Source organism: Lycorma delicatula, chromosome 5 (genome assembly GCF_047948215.1).
Source record: "Lycorma delicatula isolate Av1 chromosome 5, ASM4794821v1, whole genome shotgun sequence".
NCBI classification, from domain to species: domain Eukaryota; kingdom Metazoa; phylum Arthropoda; class Insecta; order Hemiptera; family Fulgoridae; genus Lycorma; species Lycorma delicatula.
In genome coordinates, this window is record NC_134459.1 from 134,925,334 (window position 1) to 134,946,338 (window position 21,005).

Genomic DNA, 21,005 nt, shown 5'->3' on the forward strand with positions numbered 1-21,005 from the left:
AAAATAATTCGTTTATTGTGTATATTCTGGGATGAAGACTGTAGGAAATTAGTAACTTATGCTTTATTCTTGACAGTTCCGACAAGTCAAGCTTACGTTAACAACACAGAAAAAGGTTGACATTTACATGCACACATATGTTTGTAGTTGTTGACACCTCATAGTGAGCTCCAGATGTTTACCGCATGCATCAGTAATGAGGCTCCGATGTAAAACCTCGTTACTGCTTGGAACTTTAATAAAAAAAAAAATTATAAATATCTATATCTATATATATATATATACACATACACACACACATAATTATTATTCAAACAAATTAAATAATAAGTTTAATTATGGTTTTTATTAATGGAATTATTTCTATTTTTTTATCAGAAAGAACGATCTTATCGTTCCTTGTATCTTATCCTTGTATTTAAAATATATAAAAAAATTTTAATAATTAGTTTACAAGAAATTTATAAATGTATAAATATTAAGATTTCAATAAAATTCACTTTATATTGAATTTTTGCTAAATTTACATAAAAAATCTTTTACTATAAAATAAAGAATATATATATAAAATATATTTATTATGAAAAAATCCAAGTAGAGAAAAACCTGCTGATAAATTCTCTAGATCAGAAATAACTACTATAACAGATTTTATTTCTTGTTCTTGAAAGTTTAGCGTTTAAATAATTTTATAGATTCGAAATCAGAAGTTAATTACTTATTAGGATAGATAAATTTCGCATTAACGATTCAACAAACAATGAAACTTTAAATACGGATACATTTATAGCAGTTTTTTAGGTGGAAAAACTACTGCAAAACGCATATATAGTATTTTCATTTATTATAATAATAATATTGTTCAAGGTGTAAAATATTTAGACTCCTCGTTCTTCACGTAATAAGACCAAATTTACTTATTTCATCTTAATGAATAGCTAAATTTGTTTAACTTCATTACCAAATATTTATTATATACACATACGAGTATACTCTCATCCAAAATATAATACAATATCAAGGGATTACTTGTAAAAGTCATCACGTAAGGTAAAACAACCTGTCAGATCTTTATTTGAGCCGGTAAGTATGTTCGATTCATTTCTAACGTCTATTAGTAAATTAAAGATTTTAACACATTGATATGTATTTATATCTACAAATATATAATATTTTCTAGGTGTGCTAAAAAGAATATAAATAAACGTAGATGATAATATGTATATTAAATTACAAGATCCTCTCTAAGGCATTAGTGAACAGAACAGAACCCCAACGGGACCCCAACTCGTAAAGCAGCAAGCAGCCTTTAGGAAAGGAAGATCCTGCCCTGAACAAATGCTACACTTCGAAAACATCTTAAACTACCAAAAGTCAAGAGCAAAGTTCTACAACACTACTTTCATGGACTACTGAAAAGTACGACTCTTATCCATACTAAAAGAACTACACCTAGGCAACAAAACCAATAACTTTTTTAAAGAAGCCCTCACCAGTAATTTTAACTTAACATACTCCAAAGTTAAATTCATGGCATAACTATCCGACCCTTTCGTGATTAAAACCAGCGTGCGACATGAAGACGGTATCTTCCCACTATTATTCAACTGGTTACTAGAAAATATAATTAAAGAATGGAACCAAAAGGCGTGGAGTCCAACTAGAAACAAAAAACAAAGGTATCAAAATCAAATATTTAGACTTAGTATACGACATAGCCCTACTAGCTTAGTCATGGGATGAAGCCAAAGAAGAAACTGTAGAATTTGAAAAAAAGCAGCGAAAATAGATCTCAAATTCTGTTTTGAAAAGATCAAACTTAAGACAAACATCAAAAATCCACCAGCCACCATAAAATTGGATAAAAAAAGATAAAAATAGTCAAAGAATTTAAATATCCGGATAATGGATTAGCTGGAATGCTTTTGAGGGAAAGGAAAAGAAAATCAGAAGAAATTAGCCTTTGAACTCACCATAAACACCTACGACAAAAAACTTCTATCCTGGAATACAAAAATACAACGCTATATCACAGTAATCTAACCGGAAGCCCTAAACCGAGCCGAATATTATCCATCATTAACTGTGGCCCAATCAAAGACTGAAAATCAAAGTAAGGAAAATCTTAAGAAAAATCCTAGGCTCCAAGTTGCAAAAGAAAAAACACAGATTAATTCACGTAAAAACGAAAACCTATAATAAAGAACAGAAAAATTGTCAGACACAATGAGAAAAAGAAGAATCTACTTCAACGGACCCATTCTCAGAATGAGCGAAGACTAGCCAACAAATCTTTGATTATTTCCACAAGAAAAAGACCAAACCAGATTGGTTCAACCAATCAGAAAAAATTTAATGGCACTCCTAATCACAGAAAACTCGCTCCTGGGCAAAACCTCCATAACAGTTACCAAGGACCAGAAAAGTAGGTTCTAAGCTAAAACCAAAACCAAACGTAAGATCCATTTCTCCGAAGAATAAAGGAAAGTAAGATGAAACAATAACGTAAAGAATGAAACAATACCGAGCTTAAAGAAAGACACAAAACACAAAAAAGTGATTTCCAACGTACCCACAAATTGGGTGGAGTGAAAAGAAGAAGAAGAAGAATTTATATATATTTGGCTTAAAGAGAGCAGGTCTTATTAGGATTTAGTTTCTATTTAAAAAAAAAATAATAATTCTGTAAAACATCTTCTACTATTTTTTTTTCAAAATTGAATAAAAATATTTTTCCTTATTCAATTAATATCGGTAGAGTTCTTAAAATAGTGGGTACTAAATATTATTCTCAATTCGTTTAACGAGTAGTTAACTTCGTTCTCAAATATTTAGCAACTAACAACTTTTTTAAAATTGTTACTCTTTTACGTACCAATTTTATTTTTTATCTTTACAAAATAGCTAATTCACTTGTAATGAAATTAAAATTTTTTAATCTTAAACTATACTCTAATCACTACTCTGTTTTATTTATATTTTATTACGTGATTCTATTATAATCAACGTATTTATACTTTTGATCCCTTGTTAGCAAATTCTGAAGAGATTAGCTTTGTTATTCGTGGAATAGCATACCAATTATTCTTTGCATGACCTATATAAAATTTAATTGTATAGTATAAATAACTTAAAATATCTATTCATATATTACTTTCTGTGTATAGAATGTAATCCAAACTGTATGCAATCATTTAACATTTTAAATTATAACAACAAGTTACATAATCTTATTCTTTTTATTTTTAGAAAAAATAACAAATTATACTTTATAATTAATTTACGGTGATGAAATGTAAACGTAGTTTATATTTTTGTGTCACTCTTAACTACCTCAGAACAGAAATGTATGTTATAGTTTGTTTTTTCGACCCATTTTTACCACTGTAACTCTTTAATGAATAGAACGGTTGTAAAACAATTCTAATTTTGAAATTATTATTTCAAATTTTGAATAACACGTTTATTTACTGATAGATTATAGTGAAAAATAATTCTTTGTGAAAAGATTCCTGATATTTTAAAATGAAATACAGGAATTTATCACAAATATTAGTAAACGATAAAAAACCCCATGAACTTATTTCATTGTGAACTAAATTGTTATGTTGGTCAAAAAATTCAAATACGGTACTTTAGTTTATAAAAAAATTTAGGATTTTTTTACATCCCAGAAATTGATTGTTAAGCCATACATTGTGAAAACTTTTGTGGGGAATCATCATCTTGAATGACGTTGATATTAAGATTGTACCAATTAAAAAAAAAAGTCATACAACATTGTACAAATTCTTTAGGTGCTACCCTTAATTCAATATATAACGAGGTTATTACTTGTATGGGGCTGCTCCTTGTATAGTCAAACTTTACGATGTATTCTTCTGTTTAATTCATGAAGTGAAACAATATAAATTCTGTTTTCCCAAAAATCCTGTCAGTAAATAAACAAACAATTATTGATATAATATAGGGAGTCACTTTACAATCACTTTATAGATAGGTGAATTTGAATTATGATTTTCCGAAATGATTTCTGTTTTAATGGAGATTTTGTGGATATTTATTTAACTCTTCAAATTTACTTTAAGTAAACAAATTTTTATTGAATTAATCTCTTATTACTTCTACTTATTACTTTTACTTATTAATCTCTTACCTTGATGTGCTCGATTTATAGCGGGTCGTTCTTTTTTTTTAGAATATTTATGATTATTAGAATGATAACTGAAACAATAAAGTTTTATTGAAGACTAATATTTATTTAATGATTACAGAATGGATTACAAATTTGAAATTTTTATTTTAAATTTAGTCAAATAGTAGAGGTAGCTTATGGAAAAGAACTTTTTATTTCGGTTTATTCAGCTGAATAAGGCAATTGGAAAGCACTTCTTCATTTCTCATTTCTCAAGTAAGCCTGGCATTAAATGTTTGTTCAATTGTGAAAAAGGTTGTGACGTATCTGTGAAGGGAATGATACGCTTTTTAAGTCGGGACGTCTACAATAGGTTTACGATTACGACAACTAAAATAAATATACTTGTATAAAATATATCTATGGCAATATTTTCTTAAAAATTTTATTTATTTGCATAAAACAAATTTTAACATAGATTTTTAATTTTAATAATCAATAATCAATCATTTTAAACATAGTATAATAAACGTGGTAAATAAACAGAGTAAACGTGGTATTAAAAACAGTGAAATTATGGGTTTTTCTGCTAAATTTTTTCTTTAAGATATTTTATAAATTTATTAATAATCTAAATATATTAAGTGTTTATCAAAGGGCTTTCTATTGTTTAGAATCAACTAAATTGGAATTGGGATAGAAATTGTTTTCCCTACATCAGAAATCCCTTTTCATGTTCGGTAAATTTACTAGGGTATCTAAGGGGCAGGATTTACATGACTTTGATGTCTTGATAAACACAGTTTATACACCACACACACACACACACACACACACACACACACACACACACACACACACACACACACACACACACACACACACACACACACACACACACACACATACATACACACACACACACACACACATATATATATATATATATATATATATATATATATATATATATATATATACACGACTAAATACGGATAAACAATTATAAATACATAATGTTATGTACATATGCACTCGCGCACGCGTATTTGTTAAAACACGAAAAGAGACACAAATAGAGCAAACATCAGTTTATACTAATGAATTAAATATTGTTAGATGCTGTATGGAATATAAATACCTAAAAAACGTAACCATGACAACGTAATTAGCACCTACCACCCTGAATCCCCCTTTTAAACCATTATAAAGGTCTTCTCTTCTGTTTTAGAAAGGATGCTGGAGCAATCTATAATTTCCCTAAAAATTCCCTTCCATCTAGGTTACTCCGTATTCCCTTCTCATTAAATTGAATTAACCAATTAGGGATTTAAGGTTTAAAAATTTCCTTTATTATATTCATATTTAATAAGCGATAAACGAATGCTAAAATAAAAAAAAATAAAAAAACAGGAATAAATTGAAAAATTTATTATTTTTTACTTCAAATCCGATTCTTATAAATCAGATATATTTAATTACATGCGAGAAACATTAACAGTTAAAATCTGATAGATGTCATTTGGAGTAAAACTTATAAAATAAACAAATTTGTTACCAATTTACACCAGAAAATAATATAAGTAGAGCAGCCATCTGCTCTACTTATATTATTTTCTTTCCCTTATGTAACTTTTTGTAACTAAAATGTTCAAAATTTTCCGTTAGAAAAATTACTTAACTTTATTTTAATATATATACTGATTCTTTCGCAGTGTATGGTTATTAGCGTTTCCCGTCGTATTCAGGGGATATCTGGCTCGCCCTTCCCATCTAGCTAGGAGGCTCTACATCCTGAATCCTCTATGTTAATTAAAGTCATGCTTGTGAGAATAATAATGAAAATAAAAATTAAAACCTGTTCAATTAATAAAAAAACTATCAGTGTATTGTAATTTCTTCAAAGAAACAGTTTGGTCAATAAAGGACCTGCTAATTGGTTTTTAGATTTCCCGTCGCGGCTTCGCTCGCGAAGCATAGTCAGAAATACAAACATAAATTACCATCACAATGTTACCAAATTTCATAAAGGATTATGAGATTAACGGTAGCATAAAACGTAAAAATGTAAAAAAACAATTTTTGTTTTTTTATCTCATAGAATATTAAAATTTAAACACACCCGAAAATGGTTTTTAGATATTTATCTGAAGAATATTTGCAAGCCCAAATCCAGTGAATATCTCGTTCAGAGTAATCATAAATGGGAAAAATTTGTAATCGTTTTTCGAAATTTTTACCTTTCTTCAAACCTTTCAAATCGAATTACAAAAATCTAGAAATGGGTTTTTATACTTACATGAAGATTGCACACACGATAAATTTAACTGATATCTTCATTTGTTTCGAAAAATTCAAAAACTAGTAAAATTTTATGTTACCCCATTTTAATTCTTTAAACTCGGAATTTCAAAAAATGTAATTTTAGTTTGCACTTACACCGTAAGAAAAATGTGCATAATAATTTTCATCAATTTATCTTCAGTAGTTTTTGCTGAGAGTTTAACATAATAAAAATAAGTATAGAATAATAAACAACGCATATTTCTAAGGGTGATCTTGCTCTACAGCTTCATCCCGTTGATCTTTTAAGTTGAAAATGCCCCATATATAGAAGTAATCTGACCAAGTTTAGTTAAATAGGTCCAATAGTTCTGGAGATATAAGGCGATTTAAAGCTCGACACCGAAAACACACGCGTACATACGAAAATTCAGAAAATTTTCATCCGGTTTTTTAGTTTTTTGGGTTCCTTGGCGTCAAAATGTCAAGATCCGGTGATAACCGCATATGCCCAAATTGGACCGATTATAGCTCTCTTCTAGAGCTATAGCGCTATCTAGATGGGAAAATCAAAAAACAAACTGTGGACATTTCTTGATAGCAGTATATAGTATAAACGTTCAAAAAATATTTGAAAAATATTTAAATCACAGGAAGATTATTTAAAAAAAGGAAGTTGATTTTTAAAAAATATCTTTCGAATTATTTATATATGCATTAAATAAATTGGTAGGTAACAAATTTTCTTTAATAATGTTTTTTTCTGAAATACCTCTGAAGAACACTGAAATTGTTTTATCGCGATATCCCCTACGCACTTAACGAATTTTGAAAAAAGAAAATATGATCATGGTCCATAGAAATATATGCGTTAAATTTGAAGAAATTCGTTTCGGTCAATCCTGAGATATAAGGACAATAGCATTATGACACACCTACTTACATACGTACGCACATACATATGTTTTTTGTTTTTTTTTGCCTAGATGAACTAATTGGGAGACTAAAACGTAAAGACTTGTAAAAAAACCGAATTCCATTTTTGACATGATCACTGTAATTTCCGTTAATATAATTTTTCTAGTTATGTTCACCGAGAAAGTAAAATTGCTTTCTAATCTTTATGTGATAATCAATATTTTTCCTTAAATATTATTTATTGTACGTCTTAAGCGATTTAATTTCAGCTTAAGACCTAAATAACATAATTGATATGATAACAATAGTAAAGACATAATTGGTCTAAATATCAAATTGTGATATTGGATATCAGACAGCTAGTCTGATATCTGGGATATCAGACTAGCTGCCTGCGACAGCCTGCCTGCTGCTGCTGCGCGGACATGTTACAACAGGCACGAAACGTTGTTAGCTATACGATGTCAGTTCATTTATTGTACGTTTGGAGCTTCTGTTACTCGTATGTATAAAATATAATAAATTCGTTGTAACTAAACAATATTTTTTAATCATTTTTATGATTGTTTTATTGTGTTTTGTGTGTTTCTGTATCTATATGAAAAAAACTTAATCTTTTGGAATATTTTATATTAAGGTCAGTGTTAAGTAATATTAATAATAATGATTTAAAAATACAATTAATTATTAGTTTTTCTTAATATTAAGGATCTGTTTGCTTAGTCGTTTCGCTACAATATATTAATATTATATTCACCCTGAATTGACGTCATAATTAATCATTCAATACGAAATGGTGTTTGAATTTGGAGTAAATATTTCATGTCATTATTAAGAATTATTAGTATCTGTGATATTTTTAATTTATGATTCATTATATGTAACAGTAATGTTTTTTCTTTTAGTTTTATATTATAAAATTAAAATATTAAAATATTTAATCTGTAAAAATGGATTATTTGTAAAAATGTTTGACTAATATTAAATAGATTTGCATCCCAATATTTAAAGAATAATGATTAGGTTTTTTTTTTATCTGTTTATAAACATTCTTTAATAAAACGAATAGAATAGCTGATTCTCGAAATGAGAATGGTTTTGATGAAAATGTAGCATGACCTTTTGATAGCTTATAAAAAAATCGCTACCCCACATGTTTGTAACTTTTAGTGCAAATCCCAAATCAGGGTTTTTAGGATTCGGCCAATAAGTGGGGGTTACAGCCCCCATTTTGTGAAGGTTTTGGGTACAATGAGAAGCTAATAGAAAAACTGCAAAGATAATCTATCACCCCATGTACTGCCTTCTATAACTCTTCAAAATTAAAACCATTTTTAGTGGTGGGGTGAAAGTTAGCAATTTTTTTTTTTACAAAAGTTGTTTACTTTATTAATAAACACAAAATTATAAAAAAACCTTAATTATGGAAAATCTGAACACGATTTCATTTATTCTCCCTGTATCCCCCATGCTCTGACCATTTAAATTAAAAATTTAGTAGCACCATTGCCCCTACTACCGAAATATTATAGCCAAGTTTGGTGAAAATCGGTCAAGTAGTTCTGGAGATATAAGCCGATTTACACATCAACTTACATACGTACGCACATTTTGTGGCGAAAATTTCGATGCCATTTTTCGGTTATATGGTGGTCCTTAGAGGTCAATTCATCAAGATTCGGTGAAAACGGCATATGCCCAATTTTGACTGGTGCTATTTTTCAGTTTTCTGGGGTCCTTAATGGTCAATTCATCAAGATTCGGTGAAAACCAGATATTCCCAATTTTGACCGATACTTTCCTTTTATGTAGCTGTAGCTTCGTTATAACTTAAATATAAACGGGAAACTAAAAGTGTTTTGGGAATGTATAAATTCATAATATAAAAAAAACATATTGAAGAAAAGTAAGTTCTCAGAAAAGTTTGAATATCATAAAAAGTAGTTTTTGTGATTAATAGAAATTATTTCTCTTACATCTAAATAGTTATTTTCCTGAAAAAAAAAAATTAAAGTATAAAGTGACAGACGTCACGTTTTGATTATTTAGTTTAAATTTTTTTGCATAACAAATAAAAACCTTAGATCAGAAATAAAATCTAATGGCTCATAAAAACGCGACTTTGGGTTATAAAAACTAAAATACTTAATTTATTTAGAAATGTCCCCTTCAAAAGAGACCCTTTCTGATTTAATGTACTTAAAAAAAACGTTATTTCCATTTTTTGAGGTATTTTTCATTTTTTGAAGCAAATTAAGTTCTCTTGTCGCATCTCTTTTGATCTTTTCTCTTTCTTTAAATCTCTTTGCTTTAAGTGGAATTTTAAGTTAAAGGAAAAGCTAAAAGTCATAGGAAGCAGTTTCTGGTGAGTAAGAAGCCCCCTGAAGTTGTTCGATCTATTTTGTTCCCAAAAATTTCGGATAATTTGTGATGCAAGGGCTAAATAGTTGTAATGAATTTTTCAATCGCCATTTACCCAAAGTTGTGGGCTCTTGCGTCGAACAGCGTCTCTTAGCCAAAGAGAAAAAGGTACGTAGTACTCTAATTTGTACTTGAGAAACATACTCCTGATCAACCATGCCTTTCTTTATAAATAAAATCTATTGTCAACATGACCTTCATGCTGTTGTGAAAATTCATTAGAACACTCCAACACATACAAAAAATTGAATAAGATTTTGTTTCTTTTTTAGTCTTATGTCCACTCCATTCAACTACTCCTTGTTGTCTCTTTTGTCATTGTTATTCTAATTTTTACACTTAATTAGTGACTTTTCACCATTTTTGTTAATTATATCTGTCAATTTTTTATTGTGTTTTGTTAGTTGTATCTTTCAAAGCTGTATTTTTTCGTTTTATTGATAGTTTTCATAAAATTAAATATTTCTTGACATCTTTGTACTAAACAAATGAATATTTATTACTGATTTTCTTTAAACCAATTTATTTCCTTCTAGTGTATATTAAACATTCTGTTAGTTCAAGGCGTGATATTTAAGACTACCTGGATTTTCTTTTATGTAAAGTGATACACGTTTCTTTTGACTAATAATAATGTTTATAAATTATTATTTATTCCCTAATATTTTTAAAGTTTGTCTCTATTACTAGTAAATTATTCAACAGTTAAAAACACATTATAATTGAGAAATTCATAATTATAAATTTTAAATAAACTTTCCACTTATAATACAGTCTAATGTATGCAAATTTAAAGCAACACATAAACAAACAAAGTTTGTAATTTATCACTGAATGAACGAATATTAGAACTTCTGTTTTTGTTGTTGCATTCAAATATATGCAGCTGTTGAAAACTCGTTTAACCACTAAGTTAATTTCACTTTTCAACCTTTCAAAAGGGTATTTTAACGCTGATATAAATTGATACAACGGCCACATCATCGGCTTTCTGATAAATTACTTATTCCTACGAGTAGTTTTTCACTAAATGAGAACGTAAAAAGAGACATTTTCTGAATAATATGTTTCGTTCATTTATTTACCTGTTATAATTTAATTTATCATAAGTTAAAAATAAAGATTAAATATTTTTCTTAAACTGGTCTGTACTTAAATTAGAATAGTTTAAAGTAAAAAAAGAAATCAATATTTAAAATACAAAATCTCATAAAAATCTATTAACTTCTTTATTTATGATATATAAATTCTATAAACATATATTTGTATAAACTTTTGTTGGTTTACATAAATAGAAAAGAACTTTGTACAGTTCACAATATAATAGAGCTAAAGAGTTTATTGAACGGACTGGATATTTTAATAAATATCGATATAAAATTATAAAAAACAAATGCAGTTTATTGAAATATTTTAAATAAATAAATTGAAAAATGATAAAGTTTTTAATTGCCTTCTCCACTGGTCAGAAATTATTGATTCGTATCAGCATCCCGAATCTACTGAAGTATAAGTTAATATCCAGGATAAATACGACTGTATCCAAGTATATCTAATGCTTCATTCACTCTGTTAACCATAATGAGGAGCGAATATTAAAGATTAATACTTTTTAGAAAGCAACTCTGTACAGTATCTCGTACCTTTTGTACCTCAGATGTTTTATGATTATAAAAAATATTCTTATTTTATCCAGAATTAAAAAATTGTTTGGAATGAGGAAGATAATCTGGAAACTGGAATAAGATAAAACTGATATTTTTATCTATTTTAATATTTAAAGAGTAAGTTTTGTTAAATAAAATATTACTTCAATATAAATTTTGTTAAAATTACAACGAATATTTCTAAACCTTATGAGTGTAGAATAAAATTATTTATTAATCTTAAGAAAAAAAATTCTACATAAATATTTTTTTTTAATATGAAAGAGCAGGGCATAAACAGCTACGGTGATTAGCCCGGTGAAAATTGGTAGCGAATGAAAAATGCCATGCTTGACCGGGATTCAAACCCTAGACCTGCAAACGAAATGCCGAGACGCTACCTATTTGGATCAGCTCTTAAAAATTTGTATTTTAATAAATTTTCAAGTAGTTAAAAAATCTATTTACAGAAGAATAATATTATGAATTTTAATTTAGTCTATAAGATATAATTTTATGTATATTTTATAATTAATTATTTATTTAAAGGTAGCTGATTCCATTAATAGTACAAAGAGTGTTCTTACATTACGGCCAGATGTTGAAGACGATCGAAAAGAACTGGCTTGTCGTTCAGAAAATCCACATTTTCCGGGAGGAATACTAGAAGACCGACGATTTTTAAGAATAGCATGTATGTATGTAAACTATTATGTCATAAAATTATTATTATTATTATATCCTTATACGTATGGTTATGTTTGAAGTATGTTTAGAATTTTTTGATTAGGTTCCTTTTTTTCCTGTAAAACGTAGAATTTTCTGTTTCGTCAATATGCTTTATGTGAAATCGCTTACGATCGTTGTGGTTAGCAACCATTATTTATATTTAACCGTTTTATTTCTTATATTTTAATGATAAAAACTAACACAGTAATTAGGGATTTTATTTTATTTTATTTTTAAATAAATTTAATTAGCATCAATTGTTATAATCCTTAGCTAATTAATAACTTTGTACCATTTGAAGGGCTAGTAATTACTTAACTAATTTCATTAACAATAAATTATTGTTCTTGATGGTCAAGAAACTTATGACCAACATGACAAGCTCTATGAATTAATAATGTTTTTATTAATACCAGAAATCTTAAAATTTAATAATGTATCTTAATCATATTATTTTTATTTTTACGTAGTTATTATTTTTAATTGTTCTTTTTTTACAATAATTCAGTGGATTATTTACAATTATTTAGGTTTTTTTATATGCGGTTTCCGTATTTAGTTATCAGTATATTAAATTGATCAACCTAACGCGAAATTTGTAAAAAAAATCAAGTAAATAGATAAAAAATAAGGTACTATAAATATCTGTTGTTTGTATTGAAATAGGTATAAAATATTTTAAAGAATATTATATAGTATTCCCTACGATATTAATATATATTTGATTTTATCTGATAAAAAATTGACAGCATTCAGATATTTAATTAATTTAATCAATCTGATAACTTTTAAAAAATCCTACTTTCATTTACATTAATATACTTTTAAATTTGATATAATATTAAATATTGAAGTTAAATTTCATCAGCATGAAATATGTAACAGTTTATTAAAAAACTAAAAATATCTGATCGGCCAGTTAATTTATTAGTTGAAATACTAGCTTTTAAATTTGTTAGTCTTGGGTTCCATTCTTGGTAAAGGTTTAATATTTTTTCATGTGTCGTTTAATTCATAAAACGTGTGTGTACGAGTATCATGTACGAAGTGTAAAAAAATAAAAACTAATTTTTTTCTTCAGAGTTAGAGCTAAAACAGTGTCTTTAGCAAATAGAAATAAGTAAGTAACTGTCAAAACATAGGAACAGTTATTTTGAAATATTTTTCTAGTGTTCATCTACTTATTATTGATTGCGAGCCATATTTAAAAAATACAGATTAATGTCAACAGTATTATGTATGATGTTTTTTCAACAATTATGACATGATATTTTATTTATCATACCATAATTATTAAGACAGTAAAACAATAGAAATATTTAAAAACTTAAGAGTTTATGTATAGATTTTTTACGTTTATTAATTTTTCATTTTTTTTTTTTTCATTTTTAATTTATTAATTTTTCTTTGTTTCGATAATTACACCTAAAATTTCTTAAGAATAGTTTTAATAATTTTCTTTAAAAAATACTTCTGTATTCTCCAAGTACTTTTGATGACTGCATGATGGAGTGCTGAATGTCAGATTTTCACCCGGGAACTATCAGCAAGACACACAGCATTTTTCGTATTCTAGAAAATTTCTATGTCTTATTCCCACGCATATATTAATGGCTTACGTGCGGGTGATTGATTATTCATAAAAAAAATCAATTTTTTTCAGTAAATTGCAACTTTATTTTTGACTTATTTAAAGTTAGAAAGCATAATATCCCATTTTTTCTTCTTTATTTTAAACTAAATTATCTCTGCAATATACTAAAGTATAATAAAATTAATGCATTTAAATAAATATATTTTTTTTTACAGTTACAGTCGAATCGTTATTTGCTCAGCATGGCATAAAAATAAGGTAACTCGTAATATAATGATGAATTCTGAGTAATACGTTTACCTGAGATAACCTGATAAAAATTGGATGATTCTGAAAATGTAATGATGTTAAAACGGGTTGTTACAGAGCTATATAGCACTGAAATGTAGTATTAGATTTATAACGTGACATATATTGAACTCTAATTCAGCTATGTGCATGGCTTCGCGTTTCATAAAACGGTTTATTTTAATAATAATAATAATAGTAAAATTACTTTTTCACAGATTTATTCCTCTCTATGTTAAAAGTAGTCACTTTTTTAATATGAAACTTAACCTAAAAAAATATATCTTTCCGTGTATTTCTTTTACTACATAAATTTATAATATATATATATAAATGATTCTATAATTTGTATTTAAATCGATGTGATTTTGATGTAATTGAATTAAAAATTTTATAATTAATATCTAATAAATAAGCAAGTGTTAGGATAATTAATCATATTCAAAATGAGTTAAGTCTAAAACCGGGTTAAAAAAATTGTAAATAAGTAAATTTTATAACAGTGTGATGAAGGCTGATCCTACTAATTTTTATAAAGTCTTTTAATGCAGTACGTTAAGTAACTATAATAACATGATTTGTTTTAGCAAAGAATACTATTATAAAATTGAAACCATTAGTACGAGTATAAATGCTTGATATTTTTGATGAGTGAAGACTATCAAATTTTATGTCTCACTTATTAAAAAGTATTGCGTATAATGCATTTTTTCTCGAGAAAAAAAGTTACGCTAGATATAAATTGAATCACCTACCTTCATTTAAGTTTAGGACGTATATAAAACAGATACCACAATTGCAACGTCTGCTGATGATACTGAAATTCTTGCTGTCCACGAAAATCCGACTACTGCGTCCCGTTTTATTCAAGATTATAACACTCTTCTAGAATCGTGGCTTACATGTTGGAAAATAAAAATAAACAAAACCAAATCAAAGCACGTCACCCTTCATAAGTTCATCCTTCATAAGGAACACTGTCCTCCTGTGTCTATCTTCAATGTTCCGATTCTGAGATCTCAAAACTGTAAATATTTGGATTTTCATCTTGATCGACGATTTACTTGGGAGAAACATATCACTCCTAAGCGGAAACAGTTGGATCTCAAATGTAAACACACGTACTGGCTGATAAGACATAGATCTCAGCTTTCAGCAGAAAGTAAATTATTCATTTTTAAATCCATTTTAACCCTGTTTGGACTTACGGGCTTGAATTTTACGGGTGGAGTACAGCATGCAATTCCAGTATTGACATGCTTGAACGCTAATAAACAAAAATACTGCTAAAAATGCTTAACATACCCTGGTACATAAGTAATAGCCTTATATATAATGATCTTAAGTTGCGAGCCGTTCTGTAGGAAATCTCTCTGGTCGGCCTACGGTATCAAAATCGTTTGGATCGGCATCCAATTATTTGGCGGTCAATTTATCAGATAACACGAACAGTGATTTTTCAAGATTGCTGAGGAACAATATTCTTGTTTGCCTTATCGTTTCAATTAGGTCTGGCCGTACAAAGTGTTCTTGTACTTTATTATTAAGTCACAAACCGCTGGGTCTGTGGCAACTTCATGCTAGTTCAAATATATTATATTTACTTATTGTTCAATTATCTTGCTGAACAGAATGTAAAGTTGCTGTGTCGTTATAATAATAAAAAAAAATCACTTTCCAAGTAAATTGACGACTGGTTGATGTTTGGCAAACATCGAAGGAGACGCGGAAAACCCCAGTAAAACTTTATAAAGAAAATAAAGCTACTTATTTAGGAATCATAGATTATCAAAGTTGGGTAGATAATTAAATTGTAGATTTAGAATTTATGAAGAAAATGTAACATACATTTTACGGGAATATATAAATCCGTTTTAAATAAGATTTATAAAATTTTAATTAATTATATACATATATGTTTGTCTTAAGTTTTCTAAAATTTAGTTTTGTAACAAAACGAAATAATCAATAAGTTCAAAAACGTATGGAATCTTTTCATAAGTTTCGATTGTAATAGTTGTACTGTATTTATAATTTTACATACGTAACATATGGTAGAATGAAATAGCATGAAAGTCTTTTCCATTTCAATTAAAAATATACTTCATTTTTCTGAAATAAAGATATGGAGAACAGAGAGAGTGAGAGAGAGAGAGAGTGAGAGTGAGTGAGTGAGAGCGGAATGAAAACATTTAAGAAAAAATAGGGTGTTCAGGGTTGAGGAAATTAGTCGTCGTTTAGTCCGGGAGTAAGAAAAGGGGTTTATGTGAAGCTGATCGGAATACAAAAGGGAAATTGTTAGGCAGGACAACTCTTGTCTCGTGTGTCCTTCTCTGTTCTTTTGGGAATTCATCTACCCTTTCTAACTCACCTCTCTATAGTTCCATCCTTCTTCCTCTTTTCTGATAGTTCCTTGTTTCCGCAGTCAACCCTACACTCTTCTTACGCTAAACTTACCACGTTGCATTCATGATGTCTTGCTCTTTTGTATATAGTCCTTTAACTTTAACCCTTTATACATTTGAATTTTACCATTACATCAGAATCTCCTTTTACAAAGAGATATCTGTTTGTGTGTGTGTACATGTGTTTGTGTGCGCGCGCGCAAGCGTGTGTAAAATAATATAAAAACACACAAAAAAATTACCATAATTATTAAAACCCATGATTATAACAACCAACTTATAATCTACTTAATTACAATTATTAATTTGTTAATATTTTACTTTTGTTGTTTTCTGTAATTAATTAGAAATTGTTTTAATACTTCCGATTAATCGATTTTCAACCAACTATAATTTACGAACTATTTGTAATTATTAAATGATAAATTAATTAGTTTGCGCGTAATTAAATTTGAGTTTAATCACGGCAATTTAAGAGGTGTAAATAAAATTAAAAAAAAATTAATTCTCTACTGTTTAATCAGTTGAGTTATATGTTATAAACGTTATTATTTGTAAAACTGAATTTTTTTTTGATCTGATATTGTGAATGTTTTAATTATTTTTGAAATTATTTAATGTACGATAAAATGAAAAAAAGAGGTTAAAAACAAAATGTTTAATTCTGGAAATAATAAAACAAAAATAAAAAAATTCCACCTTTTCATTTATCTAATTTGGTTTTAAGATTTTTATAATTTAGTTTAATATTGTTACTAATAGATATCGCAGATAAAGAAACGTCAGCGTTCCAACTTGCAGCATCATAACGAACCACGTTTCTAAGTTGCTCCGCCCAAAACTTTTTTGAACTCAGGATTGGTTCAACCAATCTTCATCAAATTTTCATATGCACAATTTTAGATTCACTACTACATCATATCTAAATTTTAGTGAAATTGATCGGGTATTGTTGTAGTTTTTCGAGCCAAAAAAATCTTATACATAGGTCTGTATATATATATATATATATATATATAAATTAAAGTAAATATCGTTTATACACGACGATTTTAGGTCATTATAACCGTTAGTCAAAATAACCGATGTTTAGGTAGCTTATTGTTATTATTTTAATAACTGTTTAGTAACTGGTATTGTAATACAGTAAAATAATAATCATTAAAAATAATAATAACTTATTTTCGTAATAAAATATATTAAAAAAAAAAATATGCAATAAAAAATACAAATTCGGTACAGTAAAAAAAGATAGAAAAAATTGTAAAAATTCCTTTTTCTGCAAAGTCTGTTATTTTGCTTTGCTTCGAACATTTCGTGTTGTAATACAGTTTTTGAAGTATCTTTTCTAAATCAAAACAAACACTCTTTGTTTCTTCATGAGCAATTTCTGTAAAACTGAGAAACCTGCAAACAGTTTTCTTTGCCGCTACAACTTCTGGAAGATTTGGCGGGTTGATGTCTTAATCGTTACCTTCGTTGTCATTACCTACGTCACCGTCTATTTTTGCTAGTACTGAAGCCACTACATCATCATCTCTTGCATTTTCATGCGTTTCTAAATCTTTGTCAACTTCTTGGTAATCTACAAACAATTTGACAACTACTGGTTTTGCAGGCTATTGCTTCAATCCATTAAAGATTCTTCTTCGCATGCGACGTCAGTAACTTTGCCAGCCTTTAGTAAAAATCCTACATGTCGAAAGCAGTTTTTTACAGTCAGCGGAGAAACCTCATTCCATGATCTATGTAGCATAATTATAGTACCCAGAATAGTTATTTTCGTTTCCTTTTCTTGATCTAAATTCTTTATCATTTGTAAAATTAGGTGTTTTTTGTAGTAAACTTTTACCGAGTTGATCACGCCTTTATCTAAGGGCTGTAAGACTGCTGTTGTTTTCAGTAGTAAAAACATTATCTTTTTACATGAAAGATTTTTAACGAGTGGATGTGCTGGACAGTTGTCAATGAGCAGCAATCTGCTCATAACAGTTCTGTCATCTTCAATCTTTAATTCACGGTCCCATTTTCGTAACCTAGACGTAAAAATATAACTTGTCATCCAAGCTTTCTTGTTACTTTCGTACATAACAGGGAGCGATTTCAAAGTTTTTAAAACATTAGGGGTTTAGCAATTTTCTTTATAATCAGAAGTTTTTTTTTGTCAGTTCCAGTCATATTTGTAGCAATAAGTACTTTTAGTCTTTCTTTTGATAATTTTCCTCCAGAACACCTTTAAACCGAAGGGTTCTTTCTGGCGTCAGATTAAAAAAAAGATCAGATTCATCAGGAGTATAGATTTTTTCGTCCGAATAGCCCTCTTTTAATTTTGGCCAAATGTTTTCTAGTAATTTTTCTAACACACTGGTTGGAGATGCTGCAGCCTCGCAGCTTACTCCCCCGAAACAATATCGCGATGCTGACAGAACCGGTATACCCAAGCTGAAGTTATATCACGTGGTTTACCGAATTTTTCAAAAAAAATCTTTCGCCTTAGTTTGCAATATAGGGCCGCTAATAGGGATATCACTATCCATTTTTACAGCGCTTGGTCTACATCATTAGGTTGACAAGGCCGTAAGTTTTTCACTGTTCTTCCATATCACCGATATTTTCGAATGACTTACGCCTAATTCTTGGGTAGTGTTCTTATTAGTTTCACCATTCTCTAACCGCTAGATAATGTGCGCCTTTTCCTGTATCGTGAATGTTTTTCGCGATGTCATAATTAAATCACTATTAAATGAATTACACAGGATATGTAAAATAAAATACTGTATCCGCATGATATGATACGCTCACAGTAAAAGATTAATAACAGTCTGAATGTGGTTGCTTCAGTTTACAATATTCTGTTACAGGAAGAAGATAAGAAAAAAAACTATAGTACATATGCAGGTAAAAAGGAAAAGGTGACTGATTTTAACCGTCAAAATATTTCTACAGCTACAACGTAGATATACTACGTTACTGATGAGTCACTCTCTCCTTCATTATAAGTGGTAAATATTGCGCACCTGTAGAAAAAATAAGTCATAATAATCGATATGTCACTACAACCGATGTAATTATAAACAATATACAGACTGTATTTACGTATTAACAGCATTCCAAACAAACCAACAGACAAGTTTTTGGTCACTATATCCGGTAACTCATTATATCCGATGTTACAATAAACGATACTTAATGTATGTATAAAGAAATCCCCGTTTAAGTGAAGGGTATTTCTCATATTCCTTATACTACTCCTCATGCCTCAAAACACATAGAAAATTAATTTTCACTCTACTCGCTCTATGCGACCGAAAGTAATATTATACTTTTCTTCGAAAAGTCGCTAAAAACTGTACGAAATTTTTAGTAACATAAAATTTTATTAACCTATTTAAAAACAACTACAAAAATTACAATTTAGAAGGTGATAACGAAACTAATTTGGATACGTTTTATTTGTGTTCAAAACAAGATGCAAAAATTCTGCTACTTTTATTTAATTTTAATTATAATATTTAAAAATTTAAAACAGAATAATATTATTTTTATGAAAGAAAGTAGTTGAATTTTATTTATCTTATTTTGGTTCGAGTCCTTTTAAGTGGCTGATAATTTATTATAAGTTTTCAACGCAACTGTATTAAAATTTTTCTCTACTTCAAAATATTATAAGGGTTACATGAAAATAATTCAGTTGTTTTGCTTGGTAGAATTAGCTATTGTTTTATTTTTTTTTTTAATTTATTAAATATAGGTGTACATGATTTATAATTTTAGGTACCAGATAACTGTTTGCTAGCAGCTCTTTTATATTTTTAAATATATTCGTGATTTTTTGTATTAGTCTTATGAGTTGAAATCGGATATTTTTATAATAGTTTTGTATGTTTAGTTTTCAACTATCGGTAAGAATTAAGCTGACAAGTAACTTTACCAATCTGATAACGCTGTTACATACATGATTTATTTTAGGAATTACCTTGTTTAATTATTATTACCTGAATATAATCGATTTCATAACTTAACAATAATTGAATTAAGGGCATAATTTTAAGTATGAATATGTAAGTACGCAGGAGTGTTATCTCGTATGAATGTTATAAATTAAATTTTCTTTGGTTAGATGAATTTATGAAAAAAAAAAATCCATTAAAATTAAAAGCGTATTAGCTACGGAACAGAAAATATATAATACTTAAATATAATCATCAGATTGTGTAGAGTTTAATAATTTTTTTTCTAATCTAAATTACCAATTTTAAATGAAAGAAAGAACACAGTAAAACCCGTGAGTCTTTCATATATCAGAAATTAAAGGAAGTGGGAGTCTCTTTCTTCACTTCATTCTTCTATTTTTCCGTTTAACTTGATCAATTATTATTTTTCTCTTGGGATATTCTTGCTTCTTTCTTAAGGGAAGCCAATGAAAAACTGCGCTGTGAAATTTTATATTTTTCTGTATTTATTCTTTTATTTTTCGTCAGTATTCATTTTATTATTATTATTATTATTATTATTATTATTATTATTATTATTATAATTATTATTATTATTATTATTATTATTATTATTATTATTATTAATAAAAA

At 28.0% G+C, this 21,005-nt stretch overlaps 1 protein-coding gene across 1 annotated transcript in view; it reads left to right on the top strand.

Annotated features, from left to right (window-relative positions):
- side (motor axon guidance molcule sidestep) overlaps positions 1-21,005 on the top strand; it is a 458,315-nt gene that overhangs the window by 299,403 nt on the left and 137,907 nt on the right. Inside the window, exon 8 of the mRNA XM_075367132.1 lies at positions 11,953-12,097. Within this exon, the coding sequence (XP_075223247.1) occupies positions 11,953-12,097 (145 nt within the window). The remainder of the gene's footprint in view (positions 1-11,952; positions 12,098-21,005) is intronic.